The following is a 12,626-nucleotide window of genomic DNA, read 5'->3' on the forward strand; positions in this document are numbered from 1 at the left end:
CTTAAAATCATCCTAGCTGTAGCCACTGCCTTCGATGTTGAATATTTTTCCTCTAAATTCTGGATTTTTTGGCAAATTTTAAGCGCATTCCGGGCTCAAAACTTCGCTCTCTGTGCTACAGGTGGCGAAGGCCATCACTATCACTTCATTCTTTATTCTTTCACTAACATTTGAATAAGGCAAGGCCATTCACACATTGTCTTTTGGAGTTCCCACATCATGTGTCTCTTGCTCCTTCACTATAGCTCTTGCTTGCACTCGCGGGCTTCCACTCTGGACTCACTCCCTTCAACACTTTAACGCTACAGTAATTAAAGGTGGGGTTTTAGCACTTTGCACATCCTTTGACACCAAAGTTATTAAAGGTGTGAGGAAAGGGGAATTTTTTACTAGAGCAATGTGAATTAGATATGCTTGCCCTCTTTCTTCCTTACCTCTTTTTTGTGCTTTTTGCAAAGGAAATGCCTTATTCCCTCCAAGTAAGAGTCAATGGGCCAAGGGACCTTAAGTTGCATGTGAGGATGGAGATAGAATTATTGGATTTAGAGGATAAACATGACATTGCCATATATGTTGAGGATGATGAGCTGATGCCTGAGTGAGACTAACACTATAGGTGTTTTGCATAGCAATAGGTGAAAAAATCAACTTATAGAAACCTTTTTTCTCACAAATCTCAACTTTATCATTGATCTATTACACTTGAGTTTTTGATGGGTGAGAAGGGCCAAATATTCAAATACCTTAGGTTCCAAGTGGTACTTGAGTCATAGCAATCAAATATTCAAATACCTCAGGTTCCAAGTGGTACTTGAGTCATAGCAATCAACTACAACCTAGTTCTAGACTTTACTATCAAAAGTTGACCTAAAGAGCATGGATTCCTCTCTCTTGCAGGTAGAGATCCAATAATCCACTAGGTCTTGTCGAAATATGGTTATAGCTTCTTACTAGTGCTTCTTGATAACATGTGTCCCTTATTTACATTGCTTAGTTTGGGGTTTTTATGATTTGGCTTGCATATGTCTAATGACTTCCATGGTAATGTGGCTTGGCAATCCAATATCCCACACCATTTAGAGGGGGCTTTGAGGATTATTGATTGAGAATTCCAAGATCAAGCCCTAATGGGCAAGTTGGTGGTCCAAGGGCTCACACCAAGCGATAGACATGGAAACTCCTCCTCTAGGAGGGTTTCCAAGAATGTCGGCCCCAGCTTATAGATGAGTGAGGACTACCTTTGAGGCGGATCTTTATCGGCTCCTCAACTACCCTAGTTAAGTCATCCTTCATAGCTTGCTACAAGTTTGGTAGAGCTTAAAGAATGTCCTAAAGAATACGCCTCAGGGTTTTCATCAAGAGGGAATCAAACAAATTGCTAGTCATCTAGAACCCAGAGGTCCAAAATCAAGACATGCTACAACTTCAAGAGTACACGAGATCCAATGGGCTAGCTAGAAAGTTGGCCCTAATAGGTCCATCAAGGTTGGAGAGCTATCTATAAGGAAAAAAATCTTGAGGTACTTTAGAAGATAACCAATGGAAGTTTGATGCATGTGTTTGGGCATCATGGTATTTACCTATGCACTCCTAGTGCAAGTCACAAGCAAAGTGTCAACTCTAGGCAAAGGGAAATGAAGTATTGTCTTCTCCTAAATTCATTCGAAGAGGATTAGAGTCCTAGGACTCCATGAGAACTTGAACTGCACATTGCATAATTAGATATCCAAGAATAAGAGCTTTGGATTTGGGAGGGTAGGGATCTAGATGAGATGGACTAGGACCCATGATAATGGAGCTAGCTTGCTTCATCAGTTTCCCAGAAGCCAATGAGCTTCTTCACCCACAAAACCCATGGATTGGTCCCCGTTACATAGCAAACATTGGGTAGAGCATCATCACATAACCTTTTTGATATACTTCTAGCTAAGCGTATGGGATAGTTGGGTTGAGTGAGGAGGGTCTTTCCTTATGGCTTGTGGCAAATGAAGGTCTGGAAATTAGCAACTTCTTAGCCTAGATGGAAGATTATGGGGTCTACCAATGTCACCCACAACAATTCTTGGAGACTTAGGAGCACTATCTATCGTCATGTGAGGCAGTGCAACTAGTGTACGAGAGGTGTCTATTAGCTATTCGACTAAGTAGAGCCCTGCTTCTTGGGGAGTTTTCTATTGGTAGTCAATCAGTTAAGGTTGACCTACTATATAAGATAGAGATGCATCATATGATCATCATCATTGAGACTCCTCTCAAGTATTGAAACCTGGTCATATCTATTAGAGGTATGGGAGATTATTGAAAGTTTCACAAGGTGAAGGCTTGCTGTTGCTAGATGATTTTTAGTAGAAAGAACCTCTCAATGTATGCCGCCTTGATTCAACTCTGGTCACCCATTATTCACTCCCTCTGTGGCCTTTGGGAGCAACTATAAAAGAGGACTCTCAAATCCAACGAGACCTTAAGTAGTAGTTCATTCACACTTGGGGTGGCCGGCTTATTCTTCACCATACGGGATGGGAAACCTTAGTGGTTTATGCTTCTCCACCATAGATTTGCTCCTACATCCCTGAAAGATCACCATGAGAGGCCTTTTATATATGATTTGTTTTGATTGTTGGCAACTCTAGGTAGATTATTAAGCATTTTTACACATTGCATTTTCTAACATTGTCATGGTTGTATGAGTTCAAACCTTGGTATGAGTTCAAACATTATGAGCAAGGCTTGGCAAATCTGCGAATCATGAATTGTTGTGTGCACATTTTTCTAACAGTATTGAAAGAATGTCGTGTTAAACTACATAGCCTTATGAATGGGATTGTAGCCTAATTGGTTTAAGTATTTGTTGAATGTCATGGTTGTATGAGTTCAAACCTTGGTTTTTGCTTCCCAAGCAACACAAATATCTATATGCATCTACACTACATAACCTTCCAATATATGCTTTAGTTGCACTTTTGTAAGACTATGTTATTAGTTGAAATGCACTTTGAGATGCTAACTATTTCGAAATAATTATATAATATACAAAACATTTTATTGAAATTCCATACTCAAAATAGAATGAAACTATCAACTTTCAAAGGAGAGGGTGTTAACCCCTTCCAAATAAGTGCTCATATTAGCTATCATAAATCTAAATTTATGAGTTTCAAATACTCTAAAATCAATAATCATAAATTTGTTGTCTACACTAGTCCTAACATTACTGATAAATAATGGAATGGTGGTGTGATGCCTTGCCCTAATCAGTAATGTTATGAGTTGATGCCCTAATAATAACCTTTTTTAAAAGATTATGAATTGATGCTTGTCTAAAACACTTGCAATGGAATGGTGGTGTGATGCCTTGCCCTCTGTTATAGAGATTGGTTGGGATCATAAACATTTCAAAATTGACATTTCTAAAATATAGGTTAACACTAATCATTGTAAACTCTTATGTGATATAATATGAGCATTACCTAGCATATCCCCATTTACTCCATTTACTCCATGAATCATTGTGTTGGGTATTTATATATGAGCATTACCTGGCATATCCCCATTTACTCCATGAATCATTGTATAAATAAATCAACAAAATATGCTAAATTTTGAAAATTGATTTAAAAACAATATACCAAGGACAGGTAGAGTATTAAGGCCTTACAAAGAGACACAAATACATTGCCTAACCTTGTGGAAAATTTTCAAGAATGAAAACGATACTGTAAATCGCTATATTGCTGCGAACTATGTAAGATTAAGGATGAGAAATTTGAGTACCAAGAAAGTGAAGGGTTAGCATAAAGGATCACAAAGTGAAAGGTTAGCATAAAGGGCCACGACAATGAAAGGTCAAGGTCTTCATGACTAAATGCCACAGTTGGGGTGAAAAATAAGGGATTCAATGTCATAAGGAAAAGCTCAATAAACATGAAATTAGACAATGACAAAAAGCATTCTTAGAGATAACGACAAATTACATGATAATGCCAACTTATTTGTATGCATCACAATTGTGAAAGGAGAAGGATTTGTATTTTTAATCTTTTTACAAATACCTTGGTCTACAAGACTACTCAAACATCCATTCCTTATATTTCACCAAATCTTGCACTTGAAATTTGGTCATATTTTTCTATATAATTAAGTGACCATTTCTAGGATCAAAGTTGAGGATATATTTTAAAGATCACTTTGATATCCATTCCTTGTATTTCGTCATTCCGTCCCAATGAATACACCTATTGCGGCTCATAAGAAGATTTCATGGGCATACAATAGATGCAGTGCTTAAGCCGATAAACCCATTGGAGGGCACCTTGCAAACTATGCCTTCAACACCAAAAGAGATGGTGGGCCCTTCGAACCTTCCTCCAAACTTGGAACCTGAGGTGAAGACAACGATCGATGAATTACTACCCATGGATGTCGAGTCATCTGATCCACTAATAGCAAGTACAATTAGTAGTTCACTATTATTTGTCCACTAAAGAAGAGCATATGGTGAAGTAAATTACCAGCTCAAATGACCATTCTAATGAAAGTATAAACCAACAAAGTTGAGGATACATTACCTCATAAAACATCAGCACCAATTGCCTACTACAAAACAAACAAAGTAACGGAATGTTTGAAGCAACGACTATTACTGCTACAAAACGAAGTGAAGGAATGTCTTTGAAGCAAGAATATTTATAGATGAAGCTTCTCACATAATGTGAAATGACTTTGCAAGTAGAGATGCAAACATCATGGGGAGTACAAATGTAGGAAGCATATAGCTTGCTTGTACAAAATGTCAAGTATAAATAAATTATGAAGCTTCTTACACCATGTAAAATGACACCTTGAGATGACTTCGCAACTGCAGGTGCAAACATATTGGGTTACAAATGTAGCATAGCTGGATTCATGTACAATCTCTCTCCCACAAACGAAGTATTCTACTACACAAACCTAACAAAATTGTACATTTGCATCCACAAAGAAACTTCTTTTTATTTGGGGAGCTGCAGGCCAATGGCAGATCACCTCACCCACCTTTGATAGGTAGATTTCACTGATCTTCTGGCACACTTGCAAATAACTGAAGCAATGGAATTATCACCTGCTGACTCAGAATCGCTACACCAGTGGCTCACAGGATGATGAGCAGAGTAGATCATTGACCAGAGTAGGCCAATGATCTAGAAAATGGGTGAAGCAATGGAAGTATCACCCATTGACCTCAGAAACGCTACCCCAGTAGCTCACAGGATGACGATGAGCAGCATGCCATGACCAAAGTGGGTCGATGATCTAGAAAATGTCCTGGTAGTGTGAGCAGTATGCAATGACCAGAATAGATCAAGGATCTAATACCATATATCATAGCCAAAAATGGAGCTATAACAACAAAAATCATGTAATCTGACTTTGAGATTGCTTTCTTAAGAGAAGGGGCAAGCTCAAAGAAACAAGTTCCAAAGGACAATCCCAGCAATCCTTTGGGGAGGCACGCCGTGATACTGTAAAGCAAAATGGACTGTTCTTGGTACTTAACAGACTACGCATTAGAATTATCAAGATCAAGCTGTAGTTTATTCGCTTACTAGACATAACATTTCCTACTGCAACTTCCATAGGGCTCTTGCCAGGAGAATGCTGTCGGATCTGATGAAGCATGCAAGTCCAATCTAAACTTTCGTATACCTTTTCAGGATTCATATTTCCAAACATGAGCACTGCAGCAGGATGCTTTACAAGCAGGCTTGTCTGTCCTGTTTGGTCTGTCAGATGAAGCTGCAACCAGGACATAAGAACTTTAATCAGAGAGTTAAAAGGTAAAATCAACTCACATGGTCTATGAGGAGATCACCAATTACAATGGTTGCTTAAATTTTACAAACTATTTTATGTGCTTAACTGACAGAAATATATGGTCTCGTAAGAATCCTTTGACACACACAAACAACTCATGATCTGTTTGTTGCATGTTTAGCCAGTGGCTTCAGAAATATAGTCAGCCCCAGTAGCATGTGTAGCATCTTTCTTTAGCACAATCCCTTGAACCATACCTTGCATAACACACAAAATGCTCCAAAGAGCTAATCACCATTGGCTCACCCCTACGTGTTCATAGCCACACATATTTCAACTTGCACCCATGGAGTCTTCGTGCATCCTTTTAAGACCTTCAATATAGAGGTAAACATTGTTCGGCATTACACAGCCACCCAGTGGCTGCTCACCCTGTCCTTGTATTAGGTCTTCTTTACTGGCTATTTTGTATCTGTATTTTACCTCAGGATGGTCACTTTATGGTATTTATTTATAGATTCCTCTCTTCTCTGCCAAAGGGGAAAAAAAAAAACTCTGCAAAACCTCCTACAGTAGAGCCACCCTTGGTATAATGCAGACCCCTACAGATAGGTATTGTGATCACTTTTTCTTAACTGATCCTTTTGTTAGCAAAGTGCGATGAAATAAATACAACATGGATCCCACAGGACGATGAAAGTAAACACAGCCATCACAGATGGTCAATCTTAGGCTCGTTCCAGCTTCCTACAAGAAATGGAGCAGAAAACCATGGCGGTAGTTTTTAGTGCTATATAACAGATCTTGTCTTCTTGATCTCAGGTGTCCTGAAGGCTGATTTTCTGTAATGTGGTCAGAAGGACCATGAATAAGATTGCCTTAGCCATGAAGAGGATGCCCAAACACCCTGATGAGATCTGCTAGGGGAAATACTAGTGTCAATGTCTTGTACAATATAGTGTGCTTGACAATTATAAGCTGAATATGACAATTATACAGAAATTACAACCATGAACACATAAAATAAATGGAAACCAATTGAGGGTTAAAGATGGGCAAACCCTTTTCTCCACTTCCAAATAGAATGTATTTCTACTCAATCCAAGTCTTTAACGGATGAGCTCAGTTACAATCAACTTGAAAGTGAGGATAAGTGTTTCTCACTCTCACAAAATCATGCAAGCGATGTACACATGCACACAAGCATCACATGCATATACTTACTATGCAACAAAACAACAATGAGTAGGAAGACAAGGAAAGTCAGCCTTTCCTCATGGTTCATCAGCAATGCATTGGCACCACTTCCTTGTTGACTTAGAAGTGAAAGAAGAGCTTTAAAAACAAATGCCATAATAAATTTACAGGTCTGCTTTCCTGTAAAACAGCAATGAGAGGAGGGAAATTGAGAGATCAAATAATGACGATGAAGTGGAGAATGATGGTGGCAATGGCTGTGACCAAATTTGGGCCACTGCACATGAGCTTACAATAAGGAAATCTGATGTAGAATGAGGAAAAAAGTGCTCTTTTTAAAATAAGCAAGGGAGATTTAGTGCAAAGAGGGATGATGTGGAATGACAAAAAAAGTGCTCTTTTTAAAATAAGGGAGATTTAGTGCAAAGAGGGAAAGTAGAGTAGCACTAGATAAAAATGTCCAATCACATGTCATGAAGCACGAGAAGTAGTGGGACACTTGGAAGCTTGAGTGGCAAGTGTCCTAATACTTACTGATTCTTCATGGCTTTCCTTTTTGGGTTGAAAATTGTCAAGAAATAGAAATAACCAAATTTGATAAAAATTGTCAAAACACAAGCATGTTATTTTTTAGAATGTCTTTTTTTTTCAAAAGGGACCACCTCAAATCTAAGGACTTGTCAATATGGATATCATGTGAAGGCACTTTCAAATGCCTCACAAAAATAGTTAATGTATAGAGATCTCTAGTTCACCAATATATGTGTCCACTTGGGGATAATGTGCAACACTTAAAAAGGATTGACCCCCCCAACACCCCTATGGAGTTTGTTCGGTACCACTGCCAAAGCTTGCTTAACTACCTTCCCACCTTGCCTTTTGTCGCTTGGCACTCGCGCTACCTCCTACTAGGCTCAAACGACTTGTTGCCCCACCTTCTACACTATTTGACCGATCCGCAATGTTTTGACTAGTATGGGAGGGTTCTCAATCGTGTCTTGAGGAGGTGATGGGACTCGCCACAACTTCTACAAACAACTTTTTTTAGTAAGAAATAGTCTTAGCATGGGTGATCTAATGTAGGCAATATGTGTGGAATTGCATCCCATCCCTAAAAACAGCTGAAATGGGGCATTCCCTCCTCTCCCCCTTCAAAAAAGAGGAGCTTTTCCATGCTTTCTAGTCAAAAGATGCGCAGAAATGCTCAAGAGAAGATGGTCTATCTAGGGAATTCTTCTTTGCCAAGTAGGAGGAGGTGAAGGATCCCTTGCTACGAGCATTTCAAGAGCAAGGATGCGAGGCCACATGTCAACAACCCTAGTTAGTCTCCTCCCCAAAGGGGGAAACCACTTTGAGCTGTCTCAATCACACCCAATGGCATTGGCAAAGATGATAGGTAGTCAACTACACTCCATTCTCCTAAACAACATTCATGACACATAATCAAGCTTAGTCTAGGATAGGAGTATAAATTGGGTTCAGCACAACGATCAATGGGTGGCAATGCTCCTTCTACACTTCAAGTTCTATGACAAGGTTGATTGGGACTTTTTGGAGGGCACCATGGTAAACCTAGGCTTCCCTCAACAATGGATTAGCACTACACAAATTAGCCACCAGCAAGCATCAAAGGGAAAATAGTGACAGAGTTTACGATGGAGCAATTTTCTTTGCTTGAGAGTGAGTGGCTTGCAAGGACTCAAGATATGAATGAGAGTTGGGATAGAGTTGCTAAACTTAAGAGCATGTAGATGACAAAGCCCTTTATGTTAAGGATGACGCTAGAGATAGAGAGACTAGCATAGAGGTGTTCTCCATGGCTATAGATGTAAATCTCAATGGTTGAAAGTCACTCGGTTTTCTTACAGATCCAGATTTTAGCACCAAGTGGACATCCACTTGGATTTCAAATAGGTGAGCAAGGGTTAGAGAGTTAGGTACCTTGGTTTCCATGTGGAACTTGAAATTACACTAGCCTAGTAGTTCATCCCTATGCTTGGTTCCATCCAACAAAAACTGACCTACTAGAGTATAATCTGCCTCTTCCTATCCATATAGTTGTCTTCGTACGTCATATGGTATTGATCATATTGTATGATTCGTACCGTATAATACGGTACATTTCCGTACAAATTCATACGGTCAAATTAACTATTTACAACTATCGCGTTCAGCACTTCCTGTGTGTCCTTGCGCATTTCCACCTACACGGCTTTGGGTCCATGTCATCCTGCATGGCACTTTAGGGGAGTGGAAAGCCTTGGATACTTCCAGCTTGCCTTCTTTTCTAGCTATGCACTCCTCCCCCAGCCCCCTTGGATTTCGTCTAGCTGGCAGCCTTGTTTGATCGTTTGACCCCTCTTTGATTGTTTGACCCTTCTCTCATCTATAAAAGGTGCTCCTCTCCTCCATCCTTCCACACCAATTCAGCAAGCATTTACCATTCTCATCTCCCTCTCTTGGATCCTGAATCTCGGTGGTGATTTGTGATTTGTGAAGCTATAGCCTCTTACTCTCTCCTCATTTCCACACCCAATCAAGGTTCAAGGCTCTCCCATCCCCTCTCTCTCTCTCTCTCTCTTTCAACTTTACCCCAACCCTCTCCCTCTCTTTCAACTTTCAAGAGTCAAGACTCAAGCATCTCACTCTCCCTCGGGCCTCTCCCAACACCAGCATCATGACTCATGAGAAGCACGAGGCCTTCAATTTGCATGCCATCCATGTGGAGAGAGACACAAAGAAGTCCAACTCCCACCATTGGACTTGCAAGTACTGCAGGAAGTGCTATATAAGTGGTGCGACACCCAGCTTCTCCAACATCTTTCCAAGATAGGAGGATAAGTTGCTCCGAAATCCCTCTAAACATCATGGACAATATTCTTGCCAAGATGAGAGAGGGATCCACTAGAGGAGTAGGAAGTGGTGTATTGGTACCAACTCCTATTCCTTCTAATAAGAAAGCATCGAATGTGGATGTATCTTTAACTGATCTGGGAGAGGCCTTCACCATTGGTGGTGGGGGTTCCACATCCGTATCTGGCTTCAGCAAAAGACAAAAACTGAAGGCTTATGCAACATTGGAGAGACAATGCTCTGTCTCTCGAGCTCTTGGTCATGTCCATGGACCAATTGTCTTTCTTAGAGAAAGGCAACAACTTATGGATGTTGAAATAGCATGCATAGTAATTAAGTGCAATCTTGTATTCAATGTCCTAAAGCAAGAGCAATGGAAGATGGTAAAAGCCATTGCCAATGTGGGTCCATGTGAAGGATGAACTGGTCTCACATACAATAACATGAGGATAAGAAAGATCGATAAAGAGAGGATTGATAGAGTCCTTGATTCCATTTGGGCCGCATGGATAAAATATGGTTGCTCCATTCTCACCAGCGGATGGAGTGATCGTAAGAAACGGGTATCATCAACATACTTGTCTTATGTCAACTCGGCACTTGCTTTTTGTAAGCTGTAGACACCAATAAGAGGAGGAAAACGATGGGTGCATTTATCTACCACTACATTCAGCGAGCTATCATTGAGGTATCTCAATTCTCTCTTCCCCCTTAAGCCTCTATCTCTCTTGATTCTTGAATCTTGAAAGCTAAATCTTTTGAGGCTCAACTCTCTCTTTCTCTCTCTAACTGCTAAGTATTGTTACTAACTTGTAATTTGTGGTTGTAGTTGGCCCCTCAAATGTGGTGCAAGTAGTTACCGACAATGCATTGAATTGTTGACACATGGGTTGTTTGCTTGAGGCTGAGTTTCCCGCAATTGTGTGGACTCCATGTGCAAGTCATTGTTTGGACTCGCTCATGGAGGACATCGGGAGGCTCAAGTGGATAAAGAGGATGGTCCGCAAAGCTACATGAGTTGTCACCTTCTTCACAGTAAAGGTAAAGATGCTTGTAATGTATCGTGAGTATAGCACACTCCAGTTGAACAAGCCTTCTTCAATTCGGTTTGCTTCCATGTGCTTGTTGCTTGAGTGCCTTTATGAGGTATGATCCACCTTGCGCTAGCCACCTTGCACCAAACAGTGGTGTCCACTCTATGAAATGAGTGAGATGAGCACGAGATGAGCCCAAAGCCATACAATTCTTATGCCTTAGTGAACACTTTTGGTAGAAACTTGATGCCATTGTCCTAGTCATGACTCCCTTTTACAAGGTGTTATGTGTGAGTGATTGTGAGGGGTTCACCATGGGCCTTCTCATTCACTTATTTAGAGCGGCATCGATGGAGGGATGTACTTGCACAGTAATCACAAATACACACCACGCACATGTTCTAACGATAGCAAAGATGAGATGGGCATTGATACATATGCCCATCCATGGTTTGCAACATTGGTACATCCAGTCTACAAATTACCCACAGTTATGGACAATAAAAAGCTCCATTTGGACCAGCTTGCATATTTTACTCATGTGGTTCCTGTGGATGACCACAATGCAATACTCGAGAAGCTAGGACGTTATGCAAATCAAAGAGGGCATGTGGCTTTTGCTTCCCCCACTTATTGCAGGAGAGAGTTGCTTGCGAAGCCTCTATTTTGGTGGCAAAACCTTGGATACGCGCTGAAGATCATTTAGCCCTTAGCCATGAGAGACCTTGCTCAGGATTGCTCTTTGGGTGTATGCGAGACAAATTGGAATACCTATTCTCTCATTTACACAAAGATTCATGATCAGCTTAGCACACAATAGTGAGCGGCTAGTCTATTGCTGTACTAACTTATACATAATGAGAGCTATGATGGGCATGGGTAATCTAAAGCAAGTAAAGACTTAACCATAAAGTTTAAAATTTGTTGTTTTAAACTTTAAAGTTTATAATTCACAATTTAGACTTTAGCATTTACACTCTTATGTGCATTGTGTACGTGAATATTAATACATTCCAATTTATAGGTGACACTCTTCCAAGTGTACATCAGGAGGTGGATGAGGAGGGAGGGTGATCTTTGCAAAGCTCTATAGAGAGCTTATAGCAGCAGATACTTGTGACACTCGTAGTTAACGTACTCGTGGGCGAGAAGTTCGAGTAGATCACAGTAGGGGCATGGTCATTTGGTGCCCACTGCCCTCCAACATCAAGGAGAAGTGGTTGGAGTGGCTTGTAGATATATGTAAGATGCGGCTCTAGTAGCTCCCATCTCGTGCCTCATGATGGCATCCCCCCCTTGCCTACACAACCGGTCTCTAGGGAACCATCATTTAATGATGAAGGTAATCTCATCAGTGAGGATGTATAATTTATCATTCATGAACAATCTAAAGACTAACATCAAGAACGGTAGAAACAAGATGCATCATAACTAAAATCAACATATATGTAAGTGTGTCATGTGAATAATCTATCCAGAGTTTAGTGAGCACTGAATACTAGTAACTACTGAGTAATAAGTATCAACATCAATGAACAATCATGATATCATGATGTACATATGACATGTCTAATGCCATCGATGGCTGGTGAATGTTGGTGACTAACTACTGCAATGAGAAACTAACTTGAGGTGTCATGTCTTCAATCTTCAGAGACCATGAGTCATGACTCATTCTGATTCGAAGGATCCGTCCACCATCTCCTCATTTAACTTCGAGGACCCTGATCAAGAAGATGATGAAGCAATCTC

At 40.3% G+C, this 12,626-nt stretch overlaps 1 protein-coding gene across 8 annotated transcripts in view; it reads right to left on the bottom strand.

Annotated features, from left to right (window-relative positions):
• Positions 1-3,984: 3,984 nt before the first annotated feature.
• The window catches only part of LOC148035814 (uncharacterized), a 153,754-nt gene continuing 145,112 nt past the window's right edge, over positions 3,985-12,626 (bottom strand). For 2 of the 8 annotated variants that reach the window (XM_087677823.1, XM_087677820.1), the window contains one exon: positions 4,408-5,772. In XM_087677823.1, coding sequence (XP_087533949.1) covers positions 5,392-5,772 — 381 coding nt within the window. In that variant the 3' untranslated portion in view covers positions 4,408-5,391. Of the gene's footprint in view, positions 4,378-4,404; positions 5,773-12,626 lie in introns of those variants that run through there. The other 6 variants (XM_087677822.1, XM_087677827.1, XM_087677824.1 and 3 more) reach the window with 6 other exon arrangements.

The sequence above is a fragment of the Lygodium microphyllum genome, chromosome 5 (genome assembly GCF_053477565.2).
Source record: "Lygodium microphyllum isolate KBCC chromosome 5, Lygodium_microphyllum_v1.1.10, whole genome shotgun sequence".
Classification (NCBI taxonomy): Eukaryota; Viridiplantae; Streptophyta; class Polypodiopsida; order Schizaeales; family Lygodiaceae; genus Lygodium; species Lygodium microphyllum.